This window comes from Hippopotamus amphibius, chromosome 2, assembly GCF_030028045.1.
Source record: "Hippopotamus amphibius kiboko isolate mHipAmp2 chromosome 2, mHipAmp2.hap2, whole genome shotgun sequence".
NCBI lineage: Eukaryota > Metazoa > Chordata > Mammalia > Artiodactyla > Hippopotamidae > Hippopotamus > Hippopotamus amphibius.
This window is the reverse complement of record NC_080187.1, coordinates 98,989,474-99,007,876: the sequence shown is the minus strand read 5'-3', so window position 1 is coordinate 99,007,876 and position 18,403 is coordinate 98,989,474. Positions and strand designations below refer to the sequence as shown.

The window sequence follows — 18,403 nt, the reverse complement described above, 5'->3', positions numbered from 1 at the left end:
CCCGCCCCCTAGTCGCCTTTTTCCTTCTTCCTCGGCCGGGCTCGGGTTAAGGGGTGGGGATTAGTCAGAAAAACGGAAATTCGGCCTTTCTATTGGTCCGCTTCTATTTCCACTTCATCCGGAGGCGCGAGGGCGGCGCCACAGGCGGGTTTTGGCCCCTGAAAGGATCCGTGATAGTGGCTGCTGAAAGTGACGTCACTCACCCTGTCGCTTCCCGGCCGCGGGGAGCGGGTGGTTTCTCGCGAGGGCTGGCCGATTGTGGGCTGGGCTAATTTGGGCTCGAGGCTAAATAGTTAACTCTTTGCGAGTGCGTTGGTTCGCATCCTCCCTGGCAGTCCAAGCGGCGGACGTTAAAGGGATATCTTGAGAGGCGGCTAGAATTGCGATCTCGTACTTTTCCGCTTCTTAGCTGTATGCCTTTGGGCAAATGACTGAATTTCTCTGAGCCTTGGTTACCTGATTCATAAAATAAAGATGTCTAGGGCTTCCTAGGTGGCACAATGGTTAAGAATCCACCTGCCAATGCAGGGGATACGGGTTCGAGCCCTGTTCCAGGAAGATCCCACATGCTGCGGAGCAAGTCCGTGTGCCACAACTATTAAGCCTGCACTTTAGAGCCCATGAGCCACAACTATTGAGCCCATGTGCTGCAACTACTGAAGCCCACGCACCTAGAGTCCGCGCTCCGCAACAAGAGAAGCCACGGCAATGAGGAGCCCGCGCACCACAACGAAGGGTAGCCCCACTCACCGCAACTAAAAGAAAGCCCACCAGAAAGAGAAAAACAAATATTGTATGCTAACTCATATATACGCAATCTAAAAACACAAAACAAAACATGGTACTGATGAACCCAGTGACAAAACAAGAATAAGGATGCAGATGCAGAGAACGGACCAGAGGACACGAGGTTGGGGAAGCGGGGGTGGGGGGGGCCAAGCGGAAGCTGAGGCTAAGGGGAAGCTGGGACGAAGTGAGAGAGTAGCATAGACATATATATACTACTAACTGTAAAATAGATAGCCAGTGGGAAGTTGCTGTATAACAAAGGGAGATCAACTTGATGATGGGTGATGCCTTAGAGGGCCAGGACAGGGAGGGTGGGGGGGAGTCGCGGGAGGGAGGGGATATGGGGATGTGTATAAATACAGCTGATTGACTTTGGCGTACCTCAAAAACTGGTACAAGAGTGTAAAGCAATTATATTCCAATAAAGAGCTTAAAAAGAAAGAAAGCCTGTGCACAGCAAAAAAGACCCAACACAGCCAATAAAATAAATAAATAAATAAATAAATTAATTAATTAATTAAATTTATTTAAAAAAAAAAGATGGCTAAGGCATACATGGGAAGCGCCTAGCACAGTGAATGATCAGGTCAAGCGCTCAATAACTGTTGGTCATTTTAAACGTCTGCGCGTTCCTCCAGACTTCAGTTACCCCGCTTAACACCTTAGGAAATGACACTAGTTAGGATGTTATCCCCATTTTACAGATGAAGAAAGACACCAAAAATTTGGTCTGGTCAAACAACAGAATTTATTCTCTAACAGTTGCGGCTGTTGGAAGTCGGAAATCATGCTGGTAGTGAGGTTGTCCATCCTCTGAAGGCTCTAGGGGAGCATTCTCTGCCCGTACTAGCTTCTGGCGGTTCCAGGCGTTCCTTGGCTTGGGTTACATGACTTCAATCTCTGCCTCTGTCTTCACGTCTGTCTTTTCTTTCTCTTCTCCTATGTTTTATAAAGACACTTGTCATTGAATTTAGGACCCATCAGGATAATCAAGGACAATCTCATTTGGAGGTCCTTACTTAATTACATCTGCAACGATCCTTTTTCCAAATAAGGTCACTTTCATAGGTTCTGCAAGTTGGTACAGCGACATATCTTTTGGAGGGCCAGCCAGAAAGCTGAGGAATGAGACTTGATCCCAGGGGTGCCAAGCATCGGATTTTACTGTCTTCTAAATCACATTAAAGTATCTCCTGGTTCAGCCTCTTAAGACCTGAGGCTTGAGACTGGTAATTCGCTCGACTATGCTTCTTGAGGGCAGGGACCCTCATTGCTTCCCAGACACCTATCCCACTATTCAGCACGTAGACGGTTGACAAGTCCTTATCATCTGCCTTAAGTGTTATGTTTGGATAAGCTCATTTAAGTCTCATAAGAACAGTTAAGTAGGACTTTCCCCCTCATGTTATGGAGAAAGGGGAAACATTCAATAGTTCTGATCCAGTGAGTCTGACTCCAAAATCAACATGACTGACTCTGGACTGCTGTCTCTAATTCATTAATTCTCCAATGAAAGCTCAAAAGGAGAGAATACAGCACAAGAATTGCAGAAGGTCCATCAGCAGCACCTATTAGGCAGATAGTATGGTATGTGCTAGTTAATAATAATATCTTCACATGTACACCCAACCTGGAAGGGATACATTTATACTTTCAACACCACAGTCTGCAGCACCCCATATCCTCACAGACACATCCATGTAGCTGCCTTAAACATATACATTAAACTCTATTATTCATCTGCCTTCTCACCAGGGAGAAAAAAAAGTTGTTACATACCTAAGTCCTGGATTACTATTAATGATGTTATCTATCAAATCTGTGCCATCACAAAGTTGACAGAAAAGATTGACTTGAGTATTTTATTTGTTTGGAGTGAGTTGGAAGTATCTCCTGGTTTTGCAAAACAAAACAACAAAAGTTTTCTATAATTTTACAGTTGACCAAGTTAAGCCCATTAATTCTTCAAATATCTAATGTTGAATGTTATATGTATTCCTAGAAGCATAAAATGCTCTTTCTAAATGATATGGCATGCAATATAATCAGGACAACTAGACTTGTACACATCCAGGAAGTTTACAGCAACATAATTAAGAGCATTGACACTGGAATCAAAAGAACTGGGCTTGGACTTCCTAGGTGGTGCAGTGGTTAAGAATCTGTCTGCCAGTGCAGGGGACACGGGTTTGATCCCTGGTCCAGGAACCCACCTGCCATGGAGCAACTAAGTCCGTGTGCTGCAACTATTGAGCCTGTGCTTTAGAGCCCGTGAGCCACAACTATTGAGCCCATATGCCACAACTACTGAAGCCCACCCTCCTAGAGCCCGTGCTCTGCAACAAGAGAAGCCACCAAAATGAGAAGCCTGCACACCACAACAAAGAGTAGCCCCCGCTTGCCGCAACTAGAGAAAGCACTTGTGCAGCAACAAAGACCCAACACAGCCAATAAATAAATAAATAAAATTAAAAAAAAAAAAGAACTGGGCTTAAAATCCAAGGAATATGTGACCATGGACAAGATAATTAATTTTTATGGACCTCAGTTTCTGCATATGTAAAACGGGAAAAAAAGCACTTATCTTTTAGGGTTTTTGTGTGACTCAAAAGCTGATAAAGTTATCAGCTAACAGTAAATGTTTAGTGATTTGTTGCTGGGGAGGAGGGGGAAAGAGAGGGAGAGAGAGCAAGCGCATGCCAAGGTGTATCCATTAGAAATTATTTTGGTTGCAAGGAATGGAAAGTTCAGCTAATAGTGGCTTAATCAATAATTTTCTTCCCACAACAAAAATTCTGAAGGCTATTGATTGCTGTATTCATCACAGACCCAAGTTCTTCTTTCACAGTCTATATGTTCCACCATCCTCAGTATGACTTTTCATTCTTGCACTTGTTGCTTTCATTTTTTTCTTTTTTGTTTGCACCTTTCAATCACCTTCACCCATTTCTCCTATGCTCAATTCCCCCGCCACTGACAACCACCGATCTGTTCTCTGTTTTTATGAGTTCGGGTTTTTGAGATTCCACATATAAGTGAGATCACACAGAGATCTCTATCTCACTTATTTCACCATAGTTTTCTGATTGCAAGATATACTCCTCAGTTTCTGGATGTATATCAGAGTTCAGGGCTAGGAGAACAGAAAAAAGATGAAATCCACTTTTCCCCCCTCAGTAGGGCTCTATCCTTTTATCCCAGAGGGAAAAGACCTAGCAGGGTTCCCCTTCTATTTAAATACCTAGAACTCGTTCACATGGCCACCCCCAGGATTGGAAGACCATCAGACATCATGTTAACCAGGCATTTGGATTTCATACTTTTTCCAGTACCCTAGTAAAATTAAAGGTAACTTGGCAAATATGCTTTTATCCAGCAGTAGAGATTTATTTTGTTATTTAATCTGGTTTAAAACTTAAAATAACTGTAGTAAGCTAAAACTTAAAATAATTGTAGTATCCAAGGTAGTGGATCTCAATCTTGGCTACACATCAAAATCACCTGTAGATTAAACAACAACAACAGTAATTCTGATTTAATTAGTCTGAAGTGGGACGTGGGCACTGAGAATTTGGAAAGTTCCCCCAAGTCATGCTGAGCTGTGGCTAAAACTGAGTTGCTTATTTACGGAATGGAATTCAAGTTGGTGATTTGATTTGCTTTTCCAGTTAACTGAGGATAAATCTTGTAACCTGCTGATTCCTCCTTTTGCAGTCACCAGAATTAGAGAATTAAATGTATAGTGTGCACGTATTTCTGTAAGTAGATGTCTTGGACATAATTGTATCTCTCGTTGCTTGAGGTCTCCTGTGGTGATTTAACATCATTAGATAATGAAAATGGTTTAAATTTCAACTGTACACTTTCAAATGTATTCTGGAAAATGTTCCTTTTTTTTTTATCATGATTTTGTGCAATTTTTCTCTTTTTCATAAAAATAGTTAGGTGTCAGCTCCCACACATCTCCCCTCCCTACAAATCGGTTCTTTAGACTTTTAACTAATGGATTTTTAACTAATTGGTTTTATTTCTCTGTTTCCCAAATGCATAAGCAGGGATAAAGGGCATGTTATTGATATAAAGCATAAGCAAGATTTTGGCAAAGATTGGGTTTTATTTTCAGGACCTATTAGAATCACAAATCCATGGAAACGGAGGAGTTGCCAACACATTTTCATTTAGTAAAAAAGAACTGCTTCTGAGTAGAGTGGATTATGTTTTTCAATACCATACATTTGCTAAAAAGTGCACAAATATCGTCTAAACATTAATTGTGCATTCAGAATGTTCTGGTTACAGTCTAATAAACATAAAATTGACCTTGTCCTAATTTTACTTTCTTTGGTGACACCCTTAGGAGCCACAGAAAAATCAGATCACCCAAATGAAAGTGTATCTGATTGTAGTATAAAATACCACCTTTAATGAAAGATCATGTCAAAGATTAGTTAATATCACTTACAGCCCATGCGTTACCACTTGTACATAGGGCATTAACAATGCACTATGATAAAACAAAACTCAAGCAACATGTACCAGCCCTGGGTTTTAGCGAGGATAAAAAACAATTAACATGTTTTTGGTGTAAGTTTTTGTTAAATTTTTGTTTTCAGGCCTTATGAGAGGTATTTCCTTTGGAAACTAGTGGCTGGTTTTGGCTTGTGATTTCCTTGATTTCTGAGCAATAAAGACTTGGTAACCACGCTTATTAATAAATTAATAATTTTCTAACCATTTCTCTCATTTTACTTTTAAAAACTATAGAAAGGTTGTCAGGACCTTACAATGATATCTAGCCCTATATACCTACCCAACTTTCCTCCTCCTTTTAAGATGGAGAAAAGATTAACCAACTAACCTAAACCCATTATGTCAGTTTGAATTCTCCACGAAGCAGATGCCAAGATAGAATTAGAAGGCCAAGACAGTTACTGGGGGGAAAGCCTGTGAAAGACAAGGATAGGGCAACAGGAGTAAGTGGGAAGCCTCAGACCATAATACTGACCTAATAGTGATCTGACATCTGTGAAGGGAGGGACGGAAGGGAGAAGGATGTGGTAGAAAGATCTTTTGATTGCAGGTTCTGAGACTCTGATAATCATACCCTTGTAAGGCGGGGAATACTACAGAGGTCCATTTACAGTGACAGTGGGGGCGAAGGAGTACTGACAGGCACCTCAGTGGGTTACCTGGGCTCCACATTGATCCCGCATGTCCCCACTGCATAAAAGCAGCCCCACCTCCTCCTACTGACGAGAGTTCCTCACTCCTGCCGACATGGTGACTGCTCTTCTCACTGGTGGTCCTGGACACAGTGAGTCCAGGTAGCATCCATAGTTCAGTGGAACTATTGTTCTCTCCTCTGCCAAGAATGTGTCCCCTTTGAGACAAGGACCTCGAACCCTGCAGAGCCCAGAGCTGTAGGAACAGGAAATGTAAATTGCCCCAGAAGGCCATTTAGAATGATGGCAATTGGAGCCATTTCTGCTTCTCCTTCTCAGTTCCCAGACCTATGCAGTCTTCTTCTTACACTACCATATAGAGATCTCTGACTTAGATTTATTTATTCTGCATTCTGGAGGATAGCACCACCCTATTTTTGCTTATTATGGCCTCTAAGCTGGTGCTTCAGCTGCACCTTTAAAAAGCCAATGCAAAGCTTTGTCAAGTCAGCTGCTTCTGGATGGTGCAGTATGTGATATGTCCTGCGGTTCACATGACCTGCCTCATTGTGAAGTGTGTTCCCTACTCACATGCTGTGTCATGTAGTTTCCCATGACCACGGATCAGGCACTTCTGGGCTTCTGGAGAGCGGTGCTGCTGAGGCTCTTGGGCAGGAAAGGCGAGCCCATACTTGGAACAGGATACTCTCCCTATAAGGAGAAACAGCTGGCCCTTCCAGAATAAAAGGAGCCCAATGTCACCAACTTTCCAGCAGGCAGCCTGTGGGTCTCTGGGAAACAGTGCCCTATGAGGGGCTCAGCTGGTTTCTCTTGCTGGCAGGTTCCACATGCAGAGGAATCAGTAGTTAGATTGGCTTTGGTAAGTGGAGGTTCATGCTATTGGGCCCACGTGTAGCCTCCATCTCTGCTATCGTGGCCACCCCATTCATGCACCCGTCGGGCCAGCTCTGGAGCGCCCAGTGCTGCAAGCTCACTAATGTCAACTGGTCGTGTCAGTTTGTCCTCTTGGTTGTTCAGTGCTTATTGTGGATGCCTTTTGATGGGTATTAACACGTGAAAATGCCCACTTGCTGTGTCCACTCCCACATGTCCACCCCCATGCCTTTACCCTGGACCTCCTTGTTTCCCACTGTCCTTTTCCTTCCAGGTCCCTGACCAGCTGGGTGGGGCATTGGCCAGTGATAGGAATTTCTACATGTTCTCACCTTGGGCCACTTCTCCTTCCACATAAACTGGATGACCAGGTGCTCTGCTTGCCCATTAGGAAGATTTCCCCTCTCTGCTGTCTTTCAGCCTGAGTGAGGTTGTAATGCTACTGTTTAGTTTCAGTTGGTACCCCCAAACCTAGCCAGCTCGTCTGTCAGCTCTGCTTGGGCTTCTTCCTCCCCGCTCAGCTGTGTGTAAGGCACCCTGCTCTATGGCGATCGCGGGGAGCTGCGGAAGGGGGCTGGTGCGATCCTGTGGGTGACGTGGAGGTCTGGGTTTCCCATTCGTGCAGCTGACTCATGCCCTCTGGCCTCACTTGGGCTCAATCCTGGATACACCACTTCCACGTTGTAACGGATAGTTGCTGGGCCCTTTCCACTTTATGAACCGACAGGCGAGACAGAACCCACCTCCTAACGGGCAGTTGTGGGTGGATGGTCATTGGTGCCCTGCAGCCAAACACTGTCTCCATCAGGGCTCAGTGACATGCTACGAGCTACTCTTGAGATGTGTGTAACCCTCCATTGCAGATGGCGTGGCCCTGCTCCAGAACCCCAAGGCCCTGTGTTATCAGCCTTCTGCTTGGGCTTACTGTGAACGCTACGCTGCATCTTTTCTCACCACTGACACGTCCCACACCACAGGGTCTGCCAGATGTTCTCCTCTAAGTGGGGAGGCTGCTTTCACTACAGCCTGGATCTGCTGTACGGCTCCTTCTAGATCCAGGCCCCTCTCTAAGCTGGCGGCCTTCCCTGCCCTCCAGCGCACGGACCAGAGGAGGATTCCGAGATGTGGAACATTTGGCCTCCAGAACCTGAAGAGGCCCCCCCAGGCATTGTACTTCCCTCTTTGTAATAGGGAATCCAAGATGCAAGTGTGTCTTTACTTTGGAGGGATATCCTGACATGCCCTGACCCTAAAAATGTGCACCTTCTTTTTTCAGTCCTAGCTTTTAGGATTCCCGAAAGCTTTACCAACGTCGCCTGTCCCTGAAACTCTGTAGAGTTTATTTCCCACCTTCTTGAACACGTTTCTTACCAAGGTCTCTAGCATACTAGCCGTGTCTTTATTTTACGAATGTAATGGATCAGTGTGATGTTCTGCGGGATGTCCAGATGGTCCAGATCTCTTCGGACTATATTAAGACAGAAGGTGGGCGAGCTAGCATAGCCCTGGTGCAAAACTGTAAATGAATATTGTTGTTCATTCCAAGGAGTGTGAACTGTTTCTGATCCTATTTTCCATCTATTTTTTCCATCCTATTTTACCATCTGCTGTGGTAACTCAGGCATTTCACCTCTGCTCTGCTATTTGAATAAAAACATAGTGTTTGTCCCATTCCTCCAGGGTCCTTGCTGAAGTGTTAAATCCCATGTCCCAAGAAAGGGACCCCAAGTCAAAGTTTTCCGGCTCGTTCACTTTTACCTTCCAGCCCCGAAGCATCCTCTAACCCAGCCCATGAGTAGTCCTCTCTCCTGACAGTATATGCCGGCCAACTCTTGCTGGTCCTTTGGTGGGGGTAATTTCTCTTCTCCCTCATGGGCTCTGCTGGATTTAACCCCAGTTGCTGGCCTAGCAGCCAGGGGAGGCAGTGGGGGCAGCTCCCAAGAGCAGGTGGTGGGGGAGCAGGTGGAGACTTGCAGGGAGAGACCTCTACAGTGTCTTCCTGCTTAAGCAGAGTGGATCTTTACAAGGTGGTGTGGGCCACCTCTGCAAGCTCTGCATGTTCAGGGGAGTCACTGGAGCCAAAACTGGGGGCACCCACTCATGTCCCCATCCCATATCTCAGGGTCTCAAGGTCTCCCAATCAGGCCACTGGCCTCAGTGTAACAGGCTGCCTTGGCTAAGCATTATAAAGATTCTGGAGATTCATACCCCTTTGAAATCTTGTGCTTGCTTTTCATGGCATCCTCTTCACATACAAGAGATAGGAGCTTCTTTGTAAGTGACAAAAGATGCCCCAGCCTTTAACTCTCTCTCTCCAGTTCTCACTGTCACTCTGCAGAGACTCCTCCAACTCTACTATCCTTATATACACTGAACCCCCCATAACTTTCAAATGCCTGAACCATTGCACTGGCAAGGTATTCCTCTCTACCAGATGTCCCCCTCCTCATCAGTGGTGATTTTCTTTTTTTTTTTTATGGCTTTCTGTTTGCAACTTTACTTTTTTCACGTCATTATTATTATTTGTTTAATATTTATTTATTTACTTATTTGCTGCACCGGGTCTTTAGTTGTGGCACATGGGATCATTAGTTGCGGCATGCGAACTCTTAGTTGCAGCATGTGGGATTTAGTTCCCTGACCAGGAATGGAACCTAGGCCTCCTGCATTGGGAGCACGGAGTCTTACGCACTGGCCCACCAGGGAAGTCCCAGTGGTGGTAGTTTCTAGTAGTTGAACAACCATCTGTGCCAAGGACTAGCTGTGCCCCACTTACCACTTGCACTGGGCTCCTCCTTGCCAGCCTGTGGTGAAGGGTCCACTCTCAAAACCCCACTTTATTGCCAGCTTTCTGGAGCCACTCCTTGTACCAGCGGTGTTATTTCAGGTTTTCTGGGAAGCAAAAGCAAAGACTTAGACACATAAGATTTATGCAGGGAATAGCCTGTAAGAATAAAGGGAAGAGGGAGAGCCTTGGACTGCAATATGGGAAGGAATGATTGTATAGGAAGAGCCCCGGAGAATAGCTCTGAGAATGCTTTGGCCAGGCTGGTGTGGAGACTCAAAGCAAATACAGGCCATTAGAAGAGTCCTGAGTTGGGGGCTTCCCTGGTGGCTCAGTGGTTAAGAATCTGCCTGCCAATGCAGGGGACAAGGGTTCAAGCCCTGTTCTGGGAAGATCCCACATGCCGCAGAGCAACTAAGCCTGTGCACCACAACTACTGAGCCTGCATGCCATAACTACTGAGCCCACGTGCCGCAACTACTGAAGCCGGAGCACCTAGAGCCCGTGCTCCACAACAAGAGAAGCCATCGCAATAAGAAACCTGTGCCCTGAAATGAAAAGTAGCCCCTGCTCCCCACAACTACAGAAAGCCCGTGTGCAGCAAGGAAGACCCAACACAGCCAATAAATAAAGATAAATAAATTAATTAAAAAAAGAGTCCTGAGTTGGGCAGGAATGACCTGGCTCTTACATCCTAGCCACATTCTGCTGTTGGCTTGGAGCAGCCCCAGAAGCCTGTGGCCTTGGTTTGGACACTGTGGTGGATGCTGAAAGCCTGAGAGCTGGAGGCCTTCAGCTAACTCCGCCTCTCACCTACTGCAGCAGGTTCTCTCCTGAAGAAGGACCTGAGCAGGGAACGCTCTGCCTGTCACTGTCACATGAGTAGTTTAGTGTCAAGACCAGAACAAAACCCAGAACCATCACCAAGGTTTTATAAGCCTAATCTTACGTCTCTTCTGTATTCGGGGTGGGGGGGGCGGGGCAAGAGTAATTTCTACCATATATTCTTTGATGTATTACCTAGTATTTAGCAACTCAAAGCAATAGGTCTGCCAAAGAAAATCTCAAAATAATAGCTCCTTGGACAAAAAATTATATAAACTATTGAATCAAAACATGACTTCACATTGAAAGTAGAAGTTAGGATTTTGGGGACTACACAGTCCAGTGTTTGTTTTAATATAATCTTATTGCTGAGGGTTAGTATGCGCAAGGCAGGGTGCTTTTGGTGCCGGTCCACAAGACACGGACACGAAAATAACAATCTAGAATCTGAATTTGGTGGCTGAGTATTTCATATATATTAACATGAATTTTTATAACATCATGATATCATTTCACAAGAATTAGCTGTATAAGAGCAGGGAAGTTGTCCTTTGTTTGCTGTAATATCTCTAGGGCCTTGCAAATTGCCTGGAGCATATTTGGTTGTCGATAGTATTTGTTAAATTGATGTCATTGTTAAACTATAATTGCACAAGTATAAGGATCATAGCTGTTTTATTTGCAGGCACATAGTAAGAACTTAAGTCAATAAATTCAGCAACTATATTTATTCAGTGGCTATTCTGTCCCAGGTACTGTTCTAGGCACTTGGGATACACATTAGTCAACAAAACTAAGACTTCTTGATAAGAAACACCAAGCAATAACAAACAATAAATAAGGGCATTGTAGGATACATCAGAAGTACTATAATAAAAAGAATAGAGCCAGGTAAAGAGAGAACCAGTTGGGGGGAACAGGTTATAATATCAAATAGGGTGGTCAGAGTAGGTCTTGGGAGAGATTTGGGGGAGTTTGGGAGTTCGCCAAACATACATCTGGGGAAAAGAGCCTTCCAGGGAGAGAAAAGAGCTGGAGCAAAGCACCCAAGGCAGGGGTCGTGACCCCACAGGGCTATGTCTTTGAGGAACAGGGGGGAGGCCAGGGTGACTGGAGTCAGCCAAGGAGAGGAGTAACAGGAAACAAGTTCAGAAGGAGGGTGGGGGTGGTTGGCAGATGGTAAAAGGATTTGTGGATTTTTAAGGACTTTGGATTTTACTCTGAGTGAAAAAGAAGAGCCGTCTCAGGGTTTTGAGCAGGGGAGAAAAAAAATGATCTGACATCAGAACTATACACTTTCATAGGATTAATGAATATGTGAAGCAGATAGAATCATGCTATTTTATTGCCCACTAACTGGTTCTATAAAACTCAATGTAATGATATATATTTTTTGCTGATTCTTCCTGATACTCGTTCTTTATCTCTAGGGAGCTGCTTGTCTTGAGTAACTTTATCATTCCCACTTTCAGCAGCAGCAGAAGGAATTATTTGCCAACCACTTAATCATGACTAACTAGATACCGCTGGATAGTTCTGAGAGCTTTTTCATATGTACTGTGTCACTCAAGTCATCACAACTATATTACATTACAGGTATAGTGCAGATATAGAAATAAGCTCAAAGAGATTATATATATATACATAGCGCCTATGGTCACATATTTAATAAATGGCAGAGTATGAATTTTCATCCCCTTATCTAGTGTTTGTAGAGCTACATTCTAGGTCCTAAAGACAGAAGGTGGCTTAACTATCCTAGGAGGGGTTTACAGTTCAGGTGGGAGGCCAGAAGAGGAATAAACAAAAACATGGTAAATATCAGCATAAAGAAGTAGAGGCAAAATGCCAAAGTTGTGGTGTGTTCAGCAAAAAGGTCCACAAAGAGGACAATGGTCATGATGGATGGTAGCCTTAGAGACACTGAAACGGGGAGGGGGACACTCAGATGGTGGGAATGGGACCAGTAGATGCTTGGGGGTCGAGATGAGCATTGTGTCCCCTGAGAATGGTTGGAACCTCCATCTTGAGTGGAAGGAAGTTGTAGGAAACAGGATTATAGCGGGTAGAAAAAAGCCCCACAATATAGAATCTCAAGCCATTGACTAAGACCATGTGTACTTTATCCACTAGAAGTTGCAAAATGATTTCTGAGTGGAGATGGTGATGTTTACAAAGTGTTTGTTTTTTAACCGCCTTGAACTTTGAAAGAAAGTTCAACATAACAAGACTGTTTAGCAGTCATGGGTTGACATGAGACTCTGTCTCAGAATAAGTTCCTTCAGAAGCCAACCCTAAAACCAAGATTCAAGTGAGAATAACTGATTTTGGGGGGTGAATACCAGTATGGGACTAGGGGAGAGAGACACGGAACAGAAGGCAGCCAGTAAAGTGTTCATTGTCAAGTAATTTATCATTGTGGACAACTGGAGATTAATCTTGTTGGGGGACTTTGGGAGCCAGTGTAGAACATAGAGTTCAAAGGTATCCCATACAAGGGATGCAGAAGCTGAGGTGTTTATACATGCACTCTCAGCTGTCATTGGTTGAGGGCTGCTCCTAGGGGCGGGGATTAGAGGTTCCCCAGAACTCCCAGCCTGCCACACGGGCATCAAGATGGCATCTGGTAGCATCGGAGAAACCCTCAGACATAAATGCACCTGCTGGCAGTGGGGGGCAGGACAGTGTGCAGAATAGCAAGGGGTGGGTGATACGGACATGGTATTGGCAGGATCTGCTACAGGCAGAGTCATGGTGGATTAAGATCCCTAAACATAGAGTCGCATAGGTCCAGACCAATGTGCTGACAGCACGGAATGAAAAGAAGGAACAGATTTTAAGAGTTTTTATAAAGGAAGAGCAAGACTTGGTTTTACAGACCCTTGCCTTATAAGGTGTTTTAACCTCTGAAAAAAGTTCACCTGGCCCCACACGCATTCTTTTTAATACATTAGGGAAAATAAGTATTTATAAGACGAGTCATTTATAACACCTATGAAATACGCATATTAGGGAAGGATCTGGGGAAAGCTTATAAACATACTCATGAGAGAGTAACACACACCCAAATTCCAGACTTGCTCATTTTAGCCTATCTGTCTTTTGCATGGGAACACAAGAAAAAGTAATGAATAATAATAATGAACAATGAATAAATAATGTAAATCAAGAAACATTTCCTATGAATAACAGAGATTAAAAAATAAGGTAAGTACAACCCAGCAGTGTGTTCAAATATTTCAAGCAGGAGTTTTTGAGAAAACTTACCATAGACGGATAGGAAATGGAAGCATGGGAGAGTAGTTTTTACTGAGGCATTCATTCAGCCTCATTCTCAGAGCTGCCGCTAAAACATAAGAGGTATTTTCTGCTTTTCTCACCCTTATGCTCCTTGGCAAGACAGTCAGACTTGAGAAGAGGAGAGGAGAGGAGAGAAAAGGCCGTGCTCCTGGAAGAATGGAGCTGAAACATCCAAGAGGGAAAACACTGCAGGCATTGGAAGGGCAAAATCAGGGGAGGGGGTGGGCAGTGGAGTGGAGTGCAGGTGGGGTCGGGGACTCCTGGAACACTGGGGACACGAAGTGGAGCAGGGAGACCTGCCTCAGAAGGTCACAGGACCTGGGAAATGGGCATGTTGCAGTTCAAGTCCAAGGCCATCTGCTGGCAGAATCCCCTCCTGCTTCCAGGACATCAGTCTTTTGTTCTATTCAGGCTTTCAGCTGATTGGATGAGGCCCACCCAACTGACAGGGGCCATCTGCTTTCCTCACAGTCAACCAATTTCAATGTTATCTCATCCAAAAGCACCCTCACAGAAACAACCAGAATAACATTTGACAGCAGAGCTGGGCACTGTGCCCCAGATAACGGCATGGGGGTGGGGGGTACTGGCATCTAGAAGGTAGAGGTGAGGGATGCTGGCACCATCCTACAATACACAGGACACACCCCCCAGAACAAAGAGTTCTCCAGCCCCAACTGTCAATAGTGCCGAGGCTGAGAAATGCGGGTCCCAGGCCGCAGTCACAGACTTGTAATGTGCCTATAACATCACTGAATGGAGGTGATGGCACTCTTCCAGTTTGTAGGGAGCTATTGGATTTGTCTGGAAAGAAACTGAAGGGTGAAAACATCTTAATGATGATCATCCTTCCCTTCTCCTTCCACTCTGACTTGCTGGGAAAGAGAACTATTCCACTGAGGCCTACCTATGACGAGCCTGCTGGTGTGGGACTTCTGAGCAGACAGAAATTTAATTTCTTCATGTCAATGCTTCAGTCCATCTTTCAGCTGCAGAAATGTGCTGAGGAAAAGGGAAGAACAGAGGGTTCACGGCACCTCTTCTGACCTGGGTAAAATGTGAGCTCTGATGTTCCTGGAGTAAAACCAGTATTTGAGTGGAACTGTCACTGGACAGTGCAGCCACCAAAGCAGGACAAACACACCCAAACTGACAATGAACTTGCTGAGAACCATAGAGTAAATGGGCCAGTGGCACAACGGCTGCATTCATTCATTCACTTCTCATTCATTCACTCAACAAATAACTTGTGCTGGGCTCCGAGCGAATCAGGCAGCCTGGTCTCTGTTCTCAAGTTCTGCAGTCTCATGGGGAGTGAAATGCAGTTTGGAATACGGTATCAAGAAGAAGGTTGTTCTGGCTGCATATACAACCTCATTTAGAGGTGCCTGTTGCTTTACTCTGGTGGGAAAGAGTCCTGGACTTGGGGCCAAAGCTGGATTCAACTCCCAGCTCTTAGACTTCCTGGCTGCCAAGTTAGCTGTCTTCTTGGATTTTCTGTAAAATGGGGACAAAAACACCTGCCACCTCACCTGTCATACGGACTTAATGTGAGAAGCAAATACAGTAATGCTTGAAAATGCTTTGTCAGTTCTAAAGTCCTGAATCAGTGTTTCTCATCCCTGGCTGTACATTAGAATCACCCGGTGGCTTTCTAAAACTACCAATGCCTGACACCCTCCACCCTCCACCGCCTGTCACTATCTCAGACTAATGCGGTCACAGTCCCTTAGCAGAAGGATCTAAGCATTGATATTTTTAAAAAGCTCTCAGGAGAAACTAAAGTGAAGCCATCCTATACCAGCATTGTCAATTTGTATACTGTTACTTCCCCAAAGTAATCGTATTGAAAACTTGTCATTTAGTGATCCTTGCATCCCAGGGTTGGTTCACATTTGACACAAAAAGTAGATTTGGGCCACTCTACTTGGGGTGGGGTGGGGGGCTTGCTTTAATGCTATAAGCGGCAGAGAAGCAGCTATAGCTCAGAACAGGAGAATCATCCAGTGACCTTATGGGCCAGGAGAGTCTTGAGTGGCGAGTGGGGGACAGATCTCACTGCAGGCGTGAAAGAAGCTCCATCCACCAGGTAGCGTGTGATCTCCTAATGGCAGGAAATGAGAGTCATACAACAGACGTTGGATTTTCTGCTCTGTGACTGGTGGTGTTTTAGATGTTAGGGATACTATAATAACCTAAAGAGACAACAATCACTGCTTTCATGGAGATCATGTTTTAGCAGGCGGAGGAAGACAACAAAAATTAATAAATAAAATACATAAAATGTTAGGCAGTGATAAGTACTATAAAGAAAAGTAAAATAAGGGGTATGGGCCTCTGATCCTGTGAAAGGAGTGAGAGAGTGAGCCATGTTAGTTCCTGGAGGAACAGCATATTAGGCAGAGGGAACAGCAAGTACAAATGTCCTGAGGCGGAGACATGCCTGGTTTAGTTGAGGAATGGCAAGGAGGCAGTATGGTTGCTGAGGGTGAGGGAAGCTGGAGGTGAGATCAGAGAATTATCTGCAGGCCTGATTGTAGAGCCTTGTAGGATATTGTGAAGATTTTATTTTGACTCAGAGCAAGAAGGATTTTAAGCAGAGGGTGATATGATTTGACTCGTGTCTTTTTAGGATCACTGTCGGTCACATGGAGAATGAACTCAAGGGGACAGAGGAAGAAGGAGGGAGCCCAGTTAGAAGGCTGCTGTGACAAGCTGAGAGGAAAGGCTGGTGGCTTGGACCGGGGGGCGGGGGAGGGCGGAGAGGGGTGGGGAGCAGCGGAGGTTGGGAGAAGCGGTTGGGAGGGGAGGAGAAGTCGCAGAGCCCCTGTCAGGAACCAGCATCACGACTGACGGCTCAAGGACCAGTTGACCAAAGCAAGGAAGCAAATTCAGGGTCAATGTGTCAGAAATCCAGAATCTGCTACGTTAATGCCACCTGAAGCCTCCAGTCAGACAGAAAAGGAATCCCCCCGCAGTCTCTGTGCACCTTGCATTTGAAATGCTCCAAGCAGAATCACAAATGAAAATGCTTTTCTGAGGGGAAAGAGACTGTCGCCATTACTGAAGTCCTGTGAGCATGGGAATTTTAACACTGCCAATAATCACTGCCCGCTGCTGAACATTTCTTAAAAGGAGACAGAAAATGTGATTCTGCAGAACCTGGCTGGAATATTATCATGCATCAAACCTGTGAGATTGAGCATTGGCACGCCTGGACACATGCAGCGGGAAGAAACGGGGTAGAGCTAGGCACAGACCATTCTAAATGCCCGTGTGCTCTGCCCTGAAGCTTCCTACCTGCAAGACAGACAGATGTGTGTGGCGGAGGAAGAACATTTGCCACCAGGTGGCACTACTTCCCCTGAAATGTCTGACAGTATCCAAACCCACAGGATGGGTGATGTGCTAGCAAGCTAGAGAGGAGAGTCCTGATTACAGCATTAGTCTCTCCTAAAGCCAAGTGCCTGGAGCCCCAGGGGCAAGGGGTGAATGTGGTCCTATCTGTTCTCAGGCAATTCTGCAGGCTCCCTTGGCACGAAACGACTCGAAGGAGTCTGTTCTTCCCAATCAAGCTCTCGACAGAGTTTAATACAGGAGTTCTTAGCTCTCTGGCAGTCGGCGGAGGCTTCTCAACCCTTTCTCACGTTTTTAAACGCACAGGATTTAGAATGCAAAGGATTACAAAGTAAGCCAATTCTATTGAAATGCAGTCATCAGAATATTGAAGAAAATGTGAGATATAGCAATACATGGTGCTTCTTTATTAATGCAATAGGTGAGATCCAGGGGCGGGCCTCCTGCCCGCTGTAGTTTTGGAACAGTAATGAGCAAAAATGATATTTCAAGGTATATGCAACAACTGTAATATGAGGTTTGTGGTGATTATTTCTGATGAAATAGATTAATTTTAGTAAGAGGTTAGTGAAAATAAAGATGTATTTGAGTTTTTTTTTCTCTATCTCTCACCATTTCAGTTCATGGACTGCCTGAATTCTCTCCAAAGACCTCTTGGAGATTGGAACACCCCAGGTTATTAACCCTTGTTCAGTGCCTTTTTAACGCGTCCGTCACACATATTGCCAGTTGAAGAAAGCAAAACTTCCCTCAAGCTAGCCAGGCGCCAGTTGAAAGAGGACCGAATTCTTTAGGATCCTTCCTCCCCTAATCCTCTTTTCTGGTGATGCCTCTGAAGCACTGCGATTTCTTTGCCACTTCCTCTTCCTGGAGTCTCTCCTCTCCTCTTCAGCAGCTAGAGCCAAAGCTGCTTCCTGACCCCTCTTTTCTCCTCTTTCTTTATCCAAAATCAGGATGAGTCTCACTCAGTTATTTCAGTCCCAGAAATAACGCCCCGTTGTTTGTCCTTTGGTTTTCCTTCCCTTTCTTCTCCCTCCAGAGGTGGAGGAGGAAGAGGGAGGGTATAGTTATTGTTGAAAGCCAGCAAAGTCCAGCTGTTAGAGCAACAGAAACTACCGCAGCTTTCTAGTCTCTAAGTCGTTCTACCCAAAATACCTCCTTCCCTCACCCCATTAATCTCTCTCCCCCATCCTGCTTTACTTTCTTCACCACCCTTATCCTTATCTAAATTATCTGCATATTTACTTTATTGTTGTCTGTTTCCCACACTAAAACCCAAGCTACAAAAGGG

At 45.0% G+C, this 18,403-nt stretch overlaps 1 protein-coding gene across 1 annotated transcript in view; it reads right to left on the bottom strand.

Annotated features, from left to right (window-relative positions):
• Positions 1 to 1,338: 1,338 nt before the first annotated feature.
• Positions 1,339 to 18,403, bottom strand: part of LOC130845699 (histone-arginine methyltransferase CARM1-like) — a 272,068-nt gene continuing 255,003 nt past the window's right edge. Inside the window, exons 13-15 of the mRNA XM_057723289.1 lie at positions 9,622 to 9,737; positions 2,569 to 2,682; positions 1,339 to 1,728 (exon numbers count right to left, since the gene is read on the bottom strand). Of these exons, the coding sequence (XP_057579272.1) occupies positions 9,683 to 9,737 (55 nt within the window). The 3' untranslated portion in view covers positions 1,339 to 1,728; positions 2,569 to 2,682; positions 9,622 to 9,682. The remainder of the gene's footprint in view (positions 1,729 to 2,568; positions 2,683 to 9,621; positions 9,738 to 18,403) is intronic.